General features: G+C 36.3%; 1 protein-coding gene across 1 annotated transcript in view; it reads right to left on the reverse strand.

Annotated features, from left to right (window-relative positions):
* Positions 1-333: 333 nt before the first annotated feature.
* LOC115444871 overlaps positions 334-20,336 on the reverse strand; it is a 50,605-nt gene continuing 30,602 nt past the window's right edge. The window contains exon 3 of the mRNA XM_030170865.2: positions 334-3,432. Within this exon, the coding sequence (XP_030026725.2) occupies positions 3,084-3,432 (349 nt within the window). The 3' untranslated portion in view covers positions 334-3,083. The remainder of the gene's footprint in view (positions 3,433-20,336) is intronic.

Genomic DNA, 20,336 nt, shown 5'->3' on the forward strand with positions numbered 1-20,336 from the left:
TCGCCGGCATAAATTAAAAGGTCAGCTCTTAAATTTGATTTGATTTTTTTTTCGACTGTATATTATTGTGGAATGAGAATGAGTGGTGGTAAGTTTATAATAAAAAAAAATTACTTTGGTATGGTGAGGTACTGCAAAAACATCGAGAAACAAAGTTTCTACAAAGCTGAATTCATTTTTAAAAAACACATCAAAAATGTATCACATTAAATACATTAAAAAGTTTTAGTACAATGTTGATTTTTTTAAATAAATAGCGCTGTCGCCCTACGTTTAGTGTTATCATGAATAACCAATGATTTCACCAAATATCCCAATTGTACTTTTCTAATATTTTTATCGTTTGGAACTTTAGTTTGAATGTGATGTGTACGTGAGTGTATTTTTGGCATAAACTGTAATATTCCCTCTGCGACGAATTCTGTTACAGGGCCTTCAGGCGCGTACAATTTATATTATGTAATAATAATATCAGCCCTGTATTTTTCCTGCGGGAAATGACGGCATAAAGGCCGGTCTTTTTGGAACGCTTGCGTGGGGACATGGAGCTATCCCGTAGATCAGCCCTGTATTATTAGTATACTGTCCCACTGCTGGACACGGGCCTGCTCTACTATTATTGGTATTAAACTTAGTCCATCACGCTGGACTACTGCGAAATGGCAGACTTCACACACCTTCGGTTTATTTTATAGTCTAAATGAAAATGATTAAAGTAATGGTAAACCATTACTTTAATCATTTTCATTTAGACGTTCGCGAGTAATTTATTACACGCGAACTGGTTGACGATCGGACGTGAACTGACTGATAGAATTAATACAATTATTTGGTGGTGTCAAGCGCTGCGCGATGCAGATTGTTTCAACCGTAAAGAAACCATCTTTTTACCTTTAGTTTCTTGTATCATTTTTCAAACATAGTAACTAAAGTAACTAATAAATTCTAGTTATGACCAGAAAAATAAAATACCTTGCCATGTTATAGCAAAATGGAACTTATTTCTTGTACTAAATTTGACTCTAAAACTAAAACTGAATGTGGTGCCCTCAAAGCTCGTTTTGTTTTTCTGGTCAGACTACACTTACTCTGTGATTATAATAATTATATCAGAATTTTATTATTCTATACCCTTTCCCTGTTAGACACGGGCCTCCTTTACTGCTGAGGCAGATTAGGCCTTAGTCCATCACGGTGGCCTAGTGCGGATTGATAGACGTCACATATCCTCAAAATTCTTATAGAGAACTTCTGAAGGTATGCGGATTTCCTCACGATGTTTTCCTTCACGGTTAAAGCAAGCGATAATTCACAAAGAATACATTCGACTTTAGAAAAGTCAGCGGTGTGTGTCTTCGGTTTTGAACCTGCGAATATTGTAACGACAGACGTTCCAATCCCCACTGGACTATCGTGTATTTCCCCTTAATAAATATATTTTACTAATATTATAAACTAATTTGTGAATTTTGATGTTTTTTAAAAATACACGCAGCTACCACTGAACGGATATGAATGGATTTTTTAGGTAGATAGATCATATTGCGGATTGACATATAATTCCTTCATATACAAATAGTTTTTATATGTAAAAATGGGTTATGTAGAAGAGATAAAGTATTGTAAATGAGCAGCGAGATTTTTTTTATATGTAAATGACATGATAAAGGTGGAGAAAGCAGGAGAAGTATGCCAGAGTCAAGCAAAGCAATCCATAGTCTCTGCCTACCCCTATGGGATAGAGGTGATACGATGTATGCATGTAAATGACAAATCTATGACGAGTTAAAATTTTCAAAAATCCTGTATCAAATAAACGACACAACACGTAGTATGTTACAAATACTAGAACTTACGTGTAATTATAAATACTAAATATGCGTAAGAGACGATTATTCAATTAATGACACACACACACAACATCACGCAATTATACCCAGAGGAGTATGCAGAGGCGCAACCTTAGCACCCACTTTTCGCTAATTGTGTTCCGTCTCATGATGTGATAGGGGGCGAGCCTATCGCCAAGTCGGGCATAAAATCCAGACTCCGGTACTGATACTGAGCAGAAAAACACCAATTTCACTTTGCCGGACCGGGATTCAAACCCAGGACCTCAGAGCGCTGCCATGCCACGTATGTAGTACAACTACGCCATCGAGGCAGTCGAATAGTTTTTCAATTATTGACAATAATTCATATTAAAAACTATCATGTTCTATAAAAATTTTAAATTGACTAAAAGTACGAATTAATGTAATTTTCAAAAATTCTGTTTAAGACGTCGTATTTTTGTTTTTACTTGTCAAATGTTTTTTACTTTTTGGTTATTAAAAACTATCAGTGTAGTTTTGACCAGAGTAAGATGTTTAGGTGGATGAAGCCGTGGGCAACACCATAAACATATAGAAATTGGGAAACTTCATTTTTGATCATAGATGCCATCCACCTTTTTTTTAACACGGGTAAATCCCTTTACGGATTTCTGCCGGACTCGCCGGTATAAACCGTCCTACCGACTAAAACCCCGCCATTCGATTCTCACTCTCTAATATCGAACGTCGCAGGGTGCGCAAGTACATGCATAAACATATAGAAATTAGGAAACTTCATGTGTGATCATAGATGCCATCCATCTGCCGAATTAACCCACACTCCAGTCAGTGGCTTAGGCATGATTAAACATCAACTTTCACATTTACCTTAAGAGATCTTTTTTTTTATTTTAATGGCATTGGAAGAATTCCATTCATTATTTTTTAAAATTATAAATAAATATATTATTTACTTTTTGTGTCGTAACGTACATACTTAAAATATATTTCAAGAAACGAAAGTTTATCAGGCAGAGACAAATGAAAGAGAGGAGAGTAGGCACTAGTGATGTAAGCTAACCGGTGAGTTGTCTAATGTCTATGTGGCCTACTATTTGCGTTTATTCCAACAAAATTTGCAAAAAATTTGGAATTTTTTATAAACACTGATTCCACATAGCTTTTAGAAATCACTAACTATGAGTTCATCAGGGTAGTAAGCAGCCAAGATTATAAGGACGAATCCAGTATGGCTGTAGTTGCTCGGTCTTAAACTTCCAGACCGTTCTCCTCCAATTTAATACCTTCCCCTTCATCCTCGCCTTTAACTTTGGCCTCTATTGCTTCTCCGTTCTCTTTGTTTGATTTGCCCGAGTATCCAATCCAGGTGTAGCGGTCATCGCCTTTTTCCCACTTGATGGCTCCATCAAGAGGTCGATCGTTTACAGCGTCGAAGTTCCACTTCGCACGCATTCCTTCAGCATCAGCTGTGATAATTTCTTTCATCATGTTTAAAGCTTTACTATAACTTGCTTCTCTATCGAATTCTCGATCGGGGAACAGAGACTTGACCGCAGACTGAGACGGTTCCCGCGCCGTAGTCATGTTGACAGATGATCTGGAAAGAAAAATGGTGATTTAACTGATCATATTTGATTACGAATGCACTTCTAATTTACATTACCGCGTCAGTCAAAATTTTAAAACGAATAAATCATTTTCTGGTGGTCGGTCCCTCATATGTGAGAGTACGTTTGGGTACGTACCACCGTAATGTCTATTTCTACCGCCAAGCAACAGTGTGTAATCACTGTTGTATTCCAATTTGAAAGACATTATAGCTAGTGTAACTACTGGACATAATAAGACTTAACATCTCATGTCGCAGGATGGCGAGCGCAGTGGAATACTAAACAATACTTTGTAATTGAAAGTGTTGGATGGTGTTTCTACTGTGTACCGGCAAGCTCGTGTCAAAACCCAAAGAAATAAAAAATATAAAATCTTGCATTAATTGCTCGAGCACTATTCTACTCAACTTATTATAATGACATAACTATATTACGTAACTATGATTATACACTCTTAAAATTTTATATTAAAATGTGTTGTTCCTTTGTTTCTGACTTTGTATTGTTGGATACAACTCTAACTCGGTACATCAGCAGGTGTGATTTCGACTAAAGCAAAACCAAAATCGTATCGCAATCATGAAGATTTTAACAGTTAATACATTGCTCGGAGACATATGTTTTCATCGACGAAAGCATCAAAATTCCAAAACTAATTTGCATATTCCGTAACGCATGTCGCTAACAATTGAATCCGACAATATCTTTAACGATAGTTTACTAAACAAATGGTTACGGCCATTACAGTCACACGAGAGCGGAAATATTATGTCGCTTTGGTTTGGCGGCTAACGACGGTATCCCTTTGGGTATATATCAGGTCTGAGAAAGCAAAACCATAGATTTATACACACATACATCACGCATTTATCCTCGAAGGTGTATGCCGAGACGCAACCACGGTAGTCAACCGAGTGTGTTCCGTCCTAAATTTGATAGGGGGCGAGCCTATCGCCGTATCGGGTACAAATTCCAGACTCCGGGGTGATACTGGACAGAAAAACCCAAATATCACTTTGCCGGAACCGGGATTCGATCCCAGAATCTTAGAGCGCTGTACCACGTATGCAGTACAACTACGCCACCGAGGCAGTCCATAGATTATCAAAGATATATAACAAACATAACTGTGAACAACATTTATTAGACTAACTGATAAGACGTCGGATAGAATTGACATAATTACGCAGCCGAATTATTTGAAAATCATAAAAATGCAACACGGTAGTAGGCTAAAACAGTAATATCTTTAACTATATAACAATATAAAATTCCTGGAAGTTTTGACATTTAATCTTACTTTAATACAGAGCAAATCAAAGAGACGTTACCTTCTTAAGGGCGTTTGGTAGAATGAACGAAACCGTCGAGTGACGATACCAAGTAGTGTAAACGGAGCGTAAATATACGAACCCTATTTGATAATGAAGCGCCACGATACGTCGGAGTTTATGCAAAGTACACTTGTGAATGACTTTTAACAGACGATGGAGCGAGGAATGTGTTCCGGTGTGTATCCTGGCTGAGAACTGACAAGTTTAAAGTGTTCATAATACGTTTTATAACAATTTTTTCCTATTTCTTGTTTTACTAATACAAATACTTGATTGAAAAGGTGTTTCTAGAGACTTTCCTACCCTATCACCCACCACTATAACTCCTGTAAGCCAGGATCAGCAGTGACACGCATTTTATGACACCTAGTGGTGAAGCTCGGCGAGTCTCAGCGAAAACTAATTTGTCATTATCCCGCAACGAAATTAATCAAACAGAAAAATAGAGAAGAGTTCGAAATATTAATTGTCCACTTCCCTCCATACCAAAGCGGGAAACAAAATGATTAACTACGGAGGCATTTTAACCTCAAGGATGGTGTTTGGAAGTTAACGCTACACGTTAAACGTATTTGGATAATAGACATAGTTAGCAGTGGCGAAGAACCATTCAATTCGATTCCTATTAGCTTCCCTTTTAGGTTTATATCCGTTTATTTTAATTTTTGTTTTCTGTATTCGGTCGACCGCACCAAACCTTCGAATGTCAGATATCTGACATTCTTAGTAAAGATCAGGTCAATAGTACCCGGGACTGGCGGGAATGCATGAAAAGATTAATGAAGGTGGAGGAAGCACGAGAAGTATGCTAGAATCGTGCAAAGTGGCAATCTATAGTCTCTGCCTACCCCTATGGAATAGAGGCGTGATACTATGTATGTATGTTTTCTGTTACATTCGACGCGATATGTAGAAAATTTTTTATGTCTTGGGTTACCTTTTGAACAATTTTACTTTCGCCACTAACAGGCAGACCATCTGGAGGATTAACATATATCTATTTAACTCTTTTAAAGAAGTCGGATACCTTATGTATGTTTGAGCGAAGTTAGTAAGGTGGTCCTAATGTCAACGGCAGAGAAGCGAAATTGCAACGAATTGCTGAGACAGACGCCGGGTTAAATTCCCTCCTCACGTACTCTATGTACAATATTTGTATTTTCGAAGATACATGCATACCCATTGAAAGTAATCGTTGGATTTAATAAAATATAGTACGAAAACTGATTTTCTTAGAAATTCAAAATAATTTTATGATACAAAGACTTAAGATGTATCCAGTCCTAGATTTGTAAATAGGCCGTATAGGCCGCGGCCTATGGGCGGCAGCCTCTTAGGAGCGGCAGATTACAGAGCACACTCACTCGATTTAATTAATCATTCGTTTATTTAACAATGGAAATATATTAAATATTTTAGAAACTTAAATACATACATACGTACATAAACCTACCTACATGGGGCGGCGGATATAAAGTGGCCTCCACTCATAAAAAATATAAATCCGGCGCTGGATCTATCCAGCAATGAAATTGGGTGTAACATATATTTTCAAATATGTTTTATATCCACCAGTGCCACAGCAGAATTATATATTTACCAATATTTAATGTTATCTGGACCCCTTTTTACAACAGGATATCCCAATTTGAACAATTTGTGAACGTACCAAAGTTTACCAAACATGTCTGTCTTTATTATTTTAACATATTACACATATTTATGTTCTTCCTTCCGTTGGCGCCTTTCATATAAAGGACTTGTTTCCTCAGTAGCTAATTTAAGTGTTAGAATTTCCGTCATTGTTAGTTTGATTTATTTTTTAACATTTCCAAACGGCCCTGTGAAAGCGGCCTGTATCCAGTGTGTTCCTGTGACGTTTATCAAGTCGTCTGTCTCCTTTGCAGGTAGACGTCCTACGCTGCGCGTCGGTACGTGGTATTATTTAACACCTTACAAGAAAAGGAAAGTATAACGTTTCCAAACAGAAGAACCGATATCCAAATTTTACTTGTAATAATGTGACCATTTTTCCTCTGATTGTAAAGTCAAGTTAAATTATGCAAGAAAAGACTTGACATAAATTTCTTTATAGTCTTTAGAATTTTGCCAATCTGTCTTGCTAGATAGATTGGTGACCACGGAATCGGGTTTTTATAGAGAGATTTATTCATTAAATCACGCAGACGCTACCAACTTGTCAATAGTCACTACAATACTACGAAAAAAAAAACATTCTCATCGAAATGATAACCTCCTTCTTTCTTTGAAGTTGGTTAAAAACTGACAAAATACATAGTTAATCTTGGCAGAACGTTCCATCTCCAACTTTATATCGTGCACCTCCTGTTGTACCTACTTTTACAAATTTGTACTTATTATGAAAACTATTTTATCACACCAATCTTTAATCCATGAGAGAAGATATTCAACGTGTATTTTTAAACTATTTTATATAATTGCTCTACAAAACTTCGGCAATTTGTGTACATGTTCTGTCTTTGAAAAGCCTTGGAGTACAAATAATATAATAAATAATATCAGCCCTGTATTATAAATTGTCCCACTGTTGGGCACGGGCCTCCTCTACTACTGAGAGGGATTAGGCCTTAGTCCACCACGCTGGCCTAGTGCGGATTGGTAGACTTCACACACCTTCGAAATTCCTATAGAGAACTTCTCAGATGTGCAGGTTTCCTCACGATGTTTTTCTTCACCGTTAAATCAAGCGATAATTCACAAAGAATACACACTTAATTTTAGAAAAGTCAGAGGTGTGTGCCCTTTGGAGTACAAATATATCCAGTTAATTCTCATCACTCGCTACTTCAGTTCTAAACGTATATTTATACACGTAAATAGTCAATAGACGCACAGACGGATGAAAAACTGATCCTATAAAAGTTTCTTTTGAGGTACACAACCCTGAAAATATAATATTAAATCGCTTAATGAGTAATGCCCTACTGGTTGGGCAAACCAAGGCCGTAAAATTAGACTTGAAGTTTATTGAACAGGTGCAAGAGGTTTTGATTACGAAAAACAAATCAAGTTTATGAATATGATCCCGAAATTGAAACACACCAGTTATATTAAAGGAATAAACTTAATACACGCGTCTACGTTCCTTTTTAGGGTTCCGTACCTCAAAAGGAAAAACGGAACCCTTATAGGATCACTTTGTTGTCCGTCCGTCCGTCTGTCAAGACCCTTTTACTCAGGAACGCGTGGAGGTATTAAGCTGAAATTTATATCAAATACTCAGGTGTACTGTCCCTTGGATTTGTGAAAAAATCAAACTTCTAAGCCAACGCAATCAAAAGAAAAAGCCATTTAAGCCGCATATTTTCAAACTCGCTACTACTCGCAAGGGAATCAAAACCTAAAAAGGATACTTCCAGTTGACCTATAATCTTGAAACTTGATATGAAGCAATGTTTTATAACACATATAAAGGCAAAATTCCGAAAACCTTAAATTTTTAGACCTATGTCTTTAATTTATGCTCCTCCAGCTTTCCATATTCTAATGTTATGGATTTCATGTTGCAATAAAAATATCATAACTATGACTCGATTGTCGCGATGAATGAACTTTTACTTACCTACAGGTTTGTATGGAACCCTCAGTGCGCCGACTCACACCTGGCCGGTTTCTTTATATTGCATCTAATGGTAAGTGGAGTGGGGTCCAATAGAATGTCGACTAACGAGAGAGATTACCCCTCGGCAGTCGACACAATTATGCCGGCCTGATGGAGCCGGATATACACAAGCTGAACCCGGAACGCAACACACGAGGGTCACTATGGCGGGTTTCAACACCTAGTACAGTGGTTGCTCTCCGGAGAGATATAAAATATACCCTAACACCAGCAAACTAGTATCTCTGTCTACCGCTTCGGAATTGAGTCCGTATTAGACGCTACACCGCAAGCCAGTGCAACGAACTAACACAAACTAATACCCGGCCTTGAAACCAAATCCGCAAAGTCAAAAATTCACTACAAACACGTCTACTAATAAAAAGTATACGCCGAGAGTTTGCACTTCGTTTTTCTTTAAATTAAACAATACTAACCTCGGACAATTTAAATCGAGTTAAACACACCGTGAACGTTTTTTAATGTATCTGGTTTTACAAATTACCTATTAATTCGTTAAGTTTGTTTTTTATATAACAGACAGTTGTTAGTTGATTTTGTATAATTCCAGGTTTTCTACTAGTACATTTTGTTTTTTAATCTAAAAGAAATGTGTTAGTGAAAACATCTGATTGTTAGTGGTAAACTCGTAAACCGAATGGATTGGATTTCAGATAGATAGGTCAAGTCTTGGATTAATATAATACTTATATCCTACTTTTAACGAAAGAAGGGCATAACCTCGAACAACTGATGGTCACTGGCAAAGTCAAGAGTAAACGTTCGAGTGGTCGTCCCATCATATGGTTGGTCCAAATCTGCTCCACGCTCAGCACCAAACATCATCTTGCACTCCACCATGCTAAATATAGGAATAGGTGTGAGTAGCGAACGGTCCATATAACCCGATTCCTGTCGGCTTCCCTATCGTAACTTATGTAAAATATAATTATCATTGGGACGATTTGCAGACCGCGTTTATGCATATTAGTGGTACCTTTATGTTGTGTCGGGTTTCCTTTCAAAAAATGTCACCCTTCACCACTGATAGCTGGCGCAACTTAAGAGCGTTTACGCATCCGCGCGCCGTATGTCTCAAAAACAGCACTTTTCGAAGGAGATAATATCCATCAAAACATTATTTCAAAAACATATGAATTAGTAATTATTATAGAAAATTTTGTTGTCTAAAAAGTTAGTAGAGAACATTTTTAGATTTATTGAGTATTTGTAAATTATTTAATGAAAACTGAACAGAGGTTTTCAAATTTGCGCTTCGAACGTCTATTTCGAAGCTCAAAATATCTTAAACCACTAAGGAACATAACAATATGTTATTTTTATCTAACTAAAAAGATCCTGAAGAAAAAGTTAGTAGAGAAAAAATATCTTTTTATGTTTAGTTCATGAGAAATAAAAATTCAAAGAATTCGAAAATTTCAGAAATGTTGGTCATTTAAATGATTTTTTTTTATCACTATATCTTACTTAATTGAATATAATATTGGATTACTATCATAGAAGAACATCTCCTTAAAAACATACAATTTAAAAATTCAACAAAATTAGTTCTGTTATTTTTCTATAAATATTTTAAATACCACTATAAAATGCAACGCGCAAATCGTTTCAAATTAGTCCGCCTTGAGGCTTTCTAGAGAGAGGACGTATCGCTCGTCGCTCCGGCCGGACTCCAGTTGGCCTTTGCTGTGCGTAGAAAAAATTAATGAGTGACAATCATTTTAGTAGTTACTATAAATTATTAATATATTATTATATTTCAGACACAATGGGAAGTAAAGCTATTTCTAGGCAAGAAAAGGAAACGCAACAACGCTGAAACTTCGGCTAAAGCAAAAGCGAAAAGATTGATGTACTAATGTTATAATATGCGTCTGTAGTTATGGTTGTTGCTTTTTTTACTCATTAAACACCTGAGCAACAGTTACGCGAAGGAAAAAAATTGAACCTTAAGCTAAAAACAATTAGCCCATTGAAATGTTACATGAGCTTTGTATTTTTTAGAGGACCCAATTTTATTTTTAGGACATGTGTGGGGGGTCAATAGAAGCTTAATCTCAAGTTTGTGGGGTCGCCCCCCTTGTGCCCTGGACGCCATCATGGAAAAAGGGGTGAAAACACTTTTTTCGCGATATCTCGGAAACTATGCGTCTTACATAAATTTTGTAAAGTCATAATTTGTAGCAAATTGTTTTGCCTACAAATATGTTTATATAACTTTTTGCCCTAAGTTAAAAATTAAAGAAGTTATAAGCAAATTGTGAGAAAATGTTTATAAAAGTTTTCTTTTTTACTCTATAACTTATTTTTTTACATTTTACAAAAAAATTACCTCAAACTAACTTGTAAATGATCTTTTGAGGAAAATTGTTCCCTATATTTTTTTATTTCATTCATTTAAAACGCTGTTACAGCGCTCCAAAGTTTACCGGGTTCGTCAATGCTCATGAGAATCCGGTCGAAACAAAATGTTTAACTTATTTTTGATTTTTTTTTTATTGTAAATATATTATTACAATTTTTTTGTTAAATTCGTACAACTTTACTTATTTATTCCTAACTCTTTTCTTTGCCATAGAACTTACTAAATTTAACTTATCGAATGTTATGCAGGTAGAAAAGGTATGAGTTACCATTTGGGGATAAAGGAGAAAAAAAACATATTTGCAGGCAAAACATTTTGCTACAAATTACGGCTTTACAAAATTTTTGTAAGACGTATAGTTTCCGAGATATCGCGAAAAAAGAGTTTTCACCCCTTTTTCCAAGATGGCGGCCGGGGGACAATGGTGGCGACCCCACAAACTAGAGGTTAAGTTTCTATTGACCCCCCACACATGGCCCAAAAATAAAATTGCGTCCTCCAAGAAATGCAATATTCGGTCCTTAATTTGTAACATTTCAATGGCCTAAACGCACATTTCAAAACTCGTTTTACGCCCGCGGCGTGCGCGGTTGTATGCGGTACCCGCTGTATTGGCGGCCAACTAGTAGAATCGTGCGGGCCACGGTAGCACCAGCGCGCTCTGTGGTTAGTAGGTGGGCGACTGCAGTAGTCGGTAGGGGAGGGGTGGTTACAGAAATCCGACGCCATTTTTCTCCATCGTGATCGTTTCTGATATGTGTCCATGGCGTTATGGAACTCAACTGACCGTTAACTGTCCATCTTGTAACCGCCCGCCTTGCGATAATCGCTCGCCAAGTTTGCAGGACATAATCGGAACCGCGGCGGTTACAAATCGCACAGATCTCCGATCGTCATGAGTTTGGAAATAAAACAGCCGTTTCTCAACCACGGCGGGCGCGAGTAAAAACCGCTTCGTGAGTTCTTAGCCTTATAGAATCACTTTGCTGTCCCGTTGTCAAAACGTTTACAACTCGCTAAATTACTCAGTGCGCGAGTCCAACTCGCACTTGGCTGATTTTTTTGCATAATGCATAGGTACGCTTACTTTAAAATAACAAGGTTTTTGTGTTCACTGGTGCGCACTGTTAAGAAAATTCAAGTGACGAGAGACGGAATCCTATATCTTTCTCCTCTTTGAACCTTAGAAATAAGGGATTTGGTAATTTATGTAGCTAGTGAATAAAACACTCAAAATAGGTTATTAAAAGCCGCAAAATTATAGATTTTCAATATTTTTTGAATCAAATTAAAACACTCAATAACCACAACAGAGCAACAGGTTGTAGTATCGAACATTTACAACTATTGAAAGAGAATAATGTTTGCTTGCAGTCAACATTTTTAATGAAGTGTAATATGTGCAATATGGAATTTAAGCTATTTAAGCGCTAAGAGATATACTGATAGTATGGAAGTATATCGTGGAACTGTGAATGGAGCTATGATGACTGGAGTTGGTAGATCAAATTTAAACAAACAGTTAGCTTCCATAGATTTACCAATATTAACGCAAAATGTTTAAATGAAATGTTACGACGTGTTAGCTAAATGATTGAAATTAGCTGCAGAGGACAGGATGCAAGAGGCCGCTAGGGAAGAAACTGATAAAGATGTTGCCTGTGGCGATGTAAAAGACGGTATTCCAATGCTTACAGTCATAGCTGACTGCTGTTGGTAAAAAAAAAGTACAGAACCAACTATTTTGCTTCGTCGTGTGTCGCAAATATTATTCAAAACTATGGATACAAAACTGGTAAATTGTTATACATGGATGTACAATCGATCGATTGATGATCGACGTCACTGAGAAGCAATAACTATTAAAAAAAAAAACTATCCAAAAAAATATAACCAACTTCCGAAAAAAGAAGTCTTTTATTTCTCACTTTTTAGTTATACACCTAAAAATGACATCTCATTACATACACCTTCTGACTCAAAATATACATTCCAATATGTAATTTCTAATGACTTAATTTAAACTTTCAATACGTTAAATATGACAAACTGCAGATCTATGGAGTAATTATGTGGTCCATTATAAACATCGTAGCACAGTAATTTTCCTGATTTACTGTCTGATTACGGAGTTCTGGTGCCTATCTTTCGGCTTCATGACGAGCTCCACTTTACTAAAGGTACTTTTTCTAAATGCAAATGCTTAAATTTTTTAAGCATTTGCATTTAAAAGTGAAAATAACAATTTGTAAAATTGCCGTTAAAATTTGTTAAAAATGTTTATTTTTTTTTATAATTACAAAATGATACATATAAACTATTTCATGATGAATTCTTATATATTTAGTAATAGAATTCTTCATTTATCATAAATTCATAAATCACAAGTTACATTCCAATCAGATAATTAAAGCGAAAAGATCAAAATTGGTTGGTCTGACTATAAAGATAGCCGACGCGCTAACTCTACGCACACAGCTACGCAACGGCTCTGTGTGAGTGAATTTTGCGAAGAATTACCTATAGTTGACTTCACGCGCGGCACGTAAACGCTCTTAATCAAAATAAAGATTACTCATATTCAGGGAATCGTGAGCCTCAGCAATGAGGAAAACGATGCCAGAAGGATGCTACTTTTATAATTTTTTTCACGGTATGTTTAGTCTCTGAGTTACAATAGAAGCCGGAATCGAATCCATGTCTTTCAAGTCTATAACCTACATGCCCCATCTGTAGGAATGATAGGACTGGATGACCACCTGTAAAATGGAGGTATGAGTGAGAATGTGTCAGCGGGAAGGAAGTTAATATAAAATGGCGTTGGTTTGGCTGCAAAGTTAAGGCGTAGAAGACAGAAAACCCTTAAAAACGCAGGGAGAATTAACATATCAAGTGTTTTTTATTTGTGTAACGCACCTACTTAGTGTCCGTACGTCACCGGGGATACCTCATTGGAAATCAGCGCTGAGGTATCAGACTCGTACTGCAGCAAGCAGCAAAATGAGCATTTCCATTGTTGGCACAATAGGTATAATTTATATTTCTAGTTTTATGTTTTTGTTCTAGTTTGATATATTAAATGTATACTACTGTTTATGTTCAATAATAAATCTATTCTTTCTTTCTGTTTGTCTCTGTTTCATGCCACATAACCTACAATACATAGTTTACTATCGCTTTGTATATCGCCGCTAGTTTAGTGGGCGTACGACGTAATAACAGCCCATTCTCGGCACTTACCAGAGTCAAGTAAACAGTGTCAAGTTCAACATAGCTCGGTTTACTGTGTTTACACGCGTAGACATGTAAACATTGACAAAGTTTGCCAAGTGCGTTGAGTGTGCAGATTTCTACGTTGGTTGCGAATCACAAAATAGTTCACACAATTTTACGCATTTTCACTAAAGTGGTAAAGGCGCAATTAGTGCACCCACTTTTCGCTGTGTTTATTCTGTCCCATGAACTGATTGGGGGCGAGCCTGTCGCCATATCAGTCACGGATTCTACACTCTGGACTTAGCAGGAAAACCCAATATCATTTTGCCCACCTGAGTTTCTAATTCAAGACCTCAGAGCAATACAACTACTTCACCGAGGCAGTCACGATCTTATTTGCTACATATGATCGACTTAACTAATTATTATCAGCGGTATCGTGAATAGGTTGGCAGGATGAGAAGTCCTGGATTTAATTCTCAGGTCTTACTGATCAGTTACCTATCGCCTCCCTAATCGAGTTATAAAGTAACAGATCCTTGGTTCGAATTACAGCAATTCCACTTGTATTTTTTAACAAGATTTGGGCGGCCCTGAATGCTATAGGCAGGCGACTTAGCATTTCAACTACTTAAGTATTGTAAATTGTTGAAGTGATATACATATATATGGGTAATGAAGACCACTAACCAAAGAACTGAAAGTTGAATATCAAAAATATTCCGTGGAAACTAACACACGGGATCCGTAAAGTCGTTTAGTAATACAAACTGATTTTATGATAAATCGTGTGATACGTCCCCCAATCGGTGTGGGATCAACTTGTCGGTTACACAATACGAGAGTGTCGGTTTCGGATGCACTTGTCAGAGTTCCCGAGGGGCGGAAGCGGTTCGTTGAGCCGCCATTTTGCATCCGCGCGGCGACAGCGCGTGCGCACTGCTATTAGCCCAAAAAGAGATGTAGAACAGTCATTATTTTTTACCTATTCGAAGGATAACATGGATTATTTTTTGCTGTAGTTAGTATGTGATACTGTGAAGGGTAGATTCATTTAGCATTGAAGACCAATAACTGTCCGTGTAGGTCATAGTTTTTCTACACCAGGAGCCAATAATTGATAGATCTCCATTCAATTGTTCCATGAAGGGTACGTAACTGAACAATCTATCTTTCCCTTTATTTCTTTTCATGACAAAACTCACATTTTATTTTCTGAAATTTGAAATTATTTAAGTTATCTAGAAGTCAATTGAAATTAAGTGTCAACCTATGCTGTACTCACTGGACTATGTCACTGGAGTCACATTAGAAAATGTTGGTACTCGAAGATTCCAAAATTAATTACAAATTCACTAAAGAATTTGCAGCAAACAAGTGTCCAGTCAACAACTGCGACCCTCAAGATTAAATTTAGAATGCAACGATACTTCCGAGCGCTGCGCCTGCGCCGATGTTTGACGTTATGCTTCAACAGATGTCGCATGACAATGGTCGTGCAAGTTTTATGATTTGCATTAGTAAAGTGTTAGCACGCGTCACACATGTTTGCTGAAACAACATTATTTAAAACCACTTTTTCACTATGAGATATAATATAATAATATCGCTCACCGATATTTTAACACCATGTGTATTGAAATATAGGTAATCGTATTTATATATACATCAGTAAATGTTTTATAATTATAAATATTTGTACTGCCCCGTTGGCACGACTGCAATGCTGTGTGACGTTCGAGCTCCAGGTTAGCCAATGTGATATTAGGTTTTTCTTACTCAGCTTGAGCAGCTTCAGCTTGGAGTCTGGAATTTGTGGCCGACGTGGCGATTGGATCACCCCCTATCACATCATGAGACGGAAAATGAGCACGCCAGTTGCGCCTTTGTATACCACTTCGAAGATTAAAGGCGAGGGTATGGGTATAAATATTTTATCGATAGATCAAATGATGTAAGTATCTAAAATTTATTACTCATCACTTAAATAGACGCCGTCATCGATGATACTAAATACTACATGAAAAGATATATCTTACAGATGCCAATAAAAAGAAGTCATTTAAATTTTGAAAAGTTATAGTGAAAGGCCGGCCTAAAGCATAAATAAACTGTCTACACTAAGGTATTTCTTCGGAAATTGATTATCTTTACAATTGCAGCTTAATATTCGATATTATAAACAATTACTATAATTATTTGAGATACCCTCACTAGATCAATAAAACGTTACCTATCGCGGGTAGGAAGGACCGTAATGTGCTTTTATGACTTTAACCCTTCATATTCATGCCAGTATTCATCAAAAGTGTCGATAGCCTAGTTGGGTATGGAACGGACTGCCGAGGCGAATGTCCGCAGGTTCAAATCCCAAGGGCACACACCTCTGACTTTTCTAAAAAATCATGTGTGTATTCTTTGTAAATTTATTGTTCGCTTTAACGGTGAAGGAAAACATCGTGAGGAAACCTGCACATCTGAAAAGTTCTCTATAGGAATTTCGAAGGTGTGTGAAGTCTACCAATCCGCACTAGGCCAGCGTGGTGGACTAAGGCCTAATCCCTCTCAGTAGTAGAGGAGGCCCGTGCTCAGCAGTGGGCAAGTATATAATACAGGGCTGATATTATTACTATAATTATTGTACTGCAATGATTGTACTTTGCTCAATACAAAGTGTTAGATAATTGCATAACACAGCATCCTTAACAAGCACTTTTATTGCTTTAAAATACAAACGAGTCAGCGTCTGATGGTAAGCAGCATCTGCTGTCCATGGACTTTACAATGCCAGAAGCACAGCCAAGCCGTTGCCTACTTGGAAGTGAGCACTCTTTTTAAGTCTCGTTTAAAAAGGACAAGACATTGCACTCGAAGAATACTGATACTGATCACAGATGAATCGTTACGCGTTTAAGGTGGTAGCTTAAGGTCCATTTTCATACATTTTGTTTCACCTTTAATCTGGGTAACTAAACAAGTATTGACAAGTAAAGAATTTAAATTCACGTCTAGTTAGTGATTAGTTCTCGCAGTTGAAAGAAAAACGTAAAAATAATTAATATGCATGGATATTTCGGCCTTTAAAATTTAATATGACGAAACTAATCACTAACTAGACGTGAATTTAAATTCTTTACTTGTCAATACTTGTTTAGTTACCCAGATTAAAGGTAAAACAAAATGTATGAAAATGGACCTTAAGCTATCACCTTAAAGTTAAAATTCGAGAACTTCTTGCAGGTAAATCGGCAGATTCATCGTAAATTTTAATTTATGACCTTTGATATGTATTTGCAATTATATATTTATCATAGACATATTTAATTTTATTGACGTGCACTTATTGTTCTATCATTGCGCCACCTCAGGTTGACTGGTACGGAATGCCTCTGTCATTAAATCCGCCTTTATATGTTTTGTATGAAGTGCAATAAATAAATAAATACAGGGAGTTCCTTCTAAAGTTTGCACGTGAGCAGTAAAAAGGAGCGATGAAAAAGCATTTTTATTTAAGAAACAATTTACTGTGTAAATAATCAGTTCGCAGTCGGTTCAATATTCATGAGAGCCTCAAGGACCTGCTATCCGCCCTTCATCTTCACGCATTTCACCTGTATACGCAATTCGAAAGGACTTAATTACTTTTTCGTGGTAAGTGCGTCATATTTATTGTAATTTAATTCAGTGTTTTCGAGGGTAATTTCTGATTTAAAATACTTATCAAGGCATTCATTGCATATTTTATGCTAGTTGCAAAATTCTAATGAAGATAATTTATATATGAAGAAAGAACTTTTAAAACAAGCCTATTCAAATAAATCGTTTATCTATTAAGATCGCTAATTGTGATATTTTTTAAGTTTTATTTTTAGTTAAATCTTAATGAACGCTTTCGAAATATAAATGTTGCTACATTGGAATGCCACCCCAAAAAAGTAATGTTGTCAAAAATCTAGTTTATTTGTCCCTGAGAATAATTGCGAATGTCTTTTAACTTTCAATTTACATTCCCCTATGACAATAACAGCTACTTATGTAAAACAAAACAAAATTCTAGATTATTTCTACGCATCCATGAAGTTATGTTTATGAGTTACACTACCACAACATTTCTTTCTTATTTTTCTTATTAATGGACAGGTCTAAAATTATTCTTTTTAATTCCAAGATCCACATTTTTGCCGCTTATCCAATAAGTTTGAGATTGGTTGGAACTTGTTCGAATTAAAGAACTAACGTCCATAAAAGCGGACATGTCCTCAATATACAGATTAGGTAGAATATAATTATTTTTCTAAACATAGGCCACCATTTTTCAAAACACAGGACAGCATAATTGTGAAAACTACGAGGGATAATTAGTCATATTACGTCAATGAATACTCTACCTAGACGCAATTCCACTTTCCACAACAACTGGTTCCAAGACAGCTCTACCATAATGTCGTCATTTGCAAAAAACAGCTGTGCGACCTGTTTAAACGACTTGAAAAGCATTACAGCTTTACAACGTGTAGTATAAAACAAACACTTCACATGTTATCACCTCATCGATGCACTGATAAGGTTGTATCTTTGAGACCATCACGTACGGTCAGGGTTGGCGAGTAAAAATATTTATATGTAAAAACAATGTAATATAAATTATTATTAAAATACATTTCATAGGTTATTTAAAAAACTATTAAAATTCTGTACTACATTGATAGTATAAATGGTCTAAAATATCACAAGTTTACAGCGCTGCCTCTCAAAGGCTAGATAGGTGCACAAAGGATTCTAACTTTGCACCGATATTTCCCGGCACTATTTTCCTTCTATATTAATGAACGACGATTCTAACATATTGACTTATCTAAGCGACACGATAATCCGCACCTGAGGCAATTCTTGTGCGCTCAGTCTTCACACTGAAATCACACCCATGCACGGGGAGACGTTTGTCGCGGCTCCATTCACAGTCAAGTGTGTATTTCGTGATTGAAAATACACATTGAGGCTTATAAAGACTCGCGCACATTTCCCATCCTAAAGAGGTTCCCACTCTTCCCCCAATTCCTTCCTCACTCTCCTCCGGGTCCCTGTTACGTTAAATTGATTCTAGTATCCCGTTCACAGGTCTATCCCAAAGTCAACTACAAAGACGCCTACTCTAAAAAAAACTGACGCAAAAATATTATCTAAATAAACGCATGACCTGAAATTTATAATAGCAAATTAGATATTTTTTACATTACCCATAAATCTAAAATCCTACACCTACTTGATTATTAAGTGACTACAAAATATACTAACTCAATACATACATTAACTCAATGTTGACAACCCTGCGTGTGGGAACCGATAAACCAGCTCAAAACTATGCCAATAACTATCCGATAGCATCGATTACATTCTTATTGGCTTAAGAAAATATAATGGCGAACATATGTTGATAAAAAATATAGAACAGCTGTCACCTGTTCCATAAAATTGCTAGCAAATAACAGATGTTGGTTCGATACCTAGAAATGCGTAGTATTTGCAATCACTATAATGACGTATGTCGATCTCAAAATATAATTATGACTAACCGCCATTTTCAATAAACGAACCCTAAAGCTTTTTTCGATCTATCTCAAAAATGGACACATCAGAACATAAGCATTATTGGCACGCTGACAAATGATTCATTTTGATTCCCGGATTAGGGATTAATTTCTTTTCGTACTAATAGCTGTGACAACAACACTTGACACGCAATTATAACAAAATCTAAGCGACAATCAATTTTGTATAAAGCAATATAAAGATTTGATTTTGATAAAAATAAACATAATAATTTTACTATTTACTTTTTAAAATGTAGTCTAATAATATTAAATGTACTAGACCTACAAAACCTAGATCAAACGACGCAAAAAAATTTAGAGATTCCAACTAATTTTCGGTATATTTGTCGCTTAGATATTATGCCTTTCAAGCATCGATTATAGAACGATGTACCAAATTTAGCATACGAAAGTACCCTATTACCACATACATACGGTGTCCTTAATGCCTGTAAGAAACTAACTGTACACATGATACTGTCCCGTCTCCTTTAAAACTGTACCGACATATTTGTTAAAGCCCACTGACGTATATTCTATAGACACGAACGTCCATATAAACTATTGGTTCAAAATCTGAACTAAAATGGCAACCAAAACGTCACTGTTGTAACCTATTTATTCATTTGAACAACAAATAATTTTACTTAATTGACTAATATTTTTTTTTCAAATCCGGGTTTCACTTAGACTCGAATTCTTATATCATAAGCGCCACTCC

The sequence above is a fragment of the Manduca sexta genome, chromosome 7 (assembly GCF_014839805.1).
Source record: "Manduca sexta isolate Smith_Timp_Sample1 chromosome 7, JHU_Msex_v1.0, whole genome shotgun sequence".
Lineage (NCBI taxonomy): Eukaryota > Metazoa > Arthropoda > Insecta > Lepidoptera > Sphingidae > Manduca > Manduca sexta.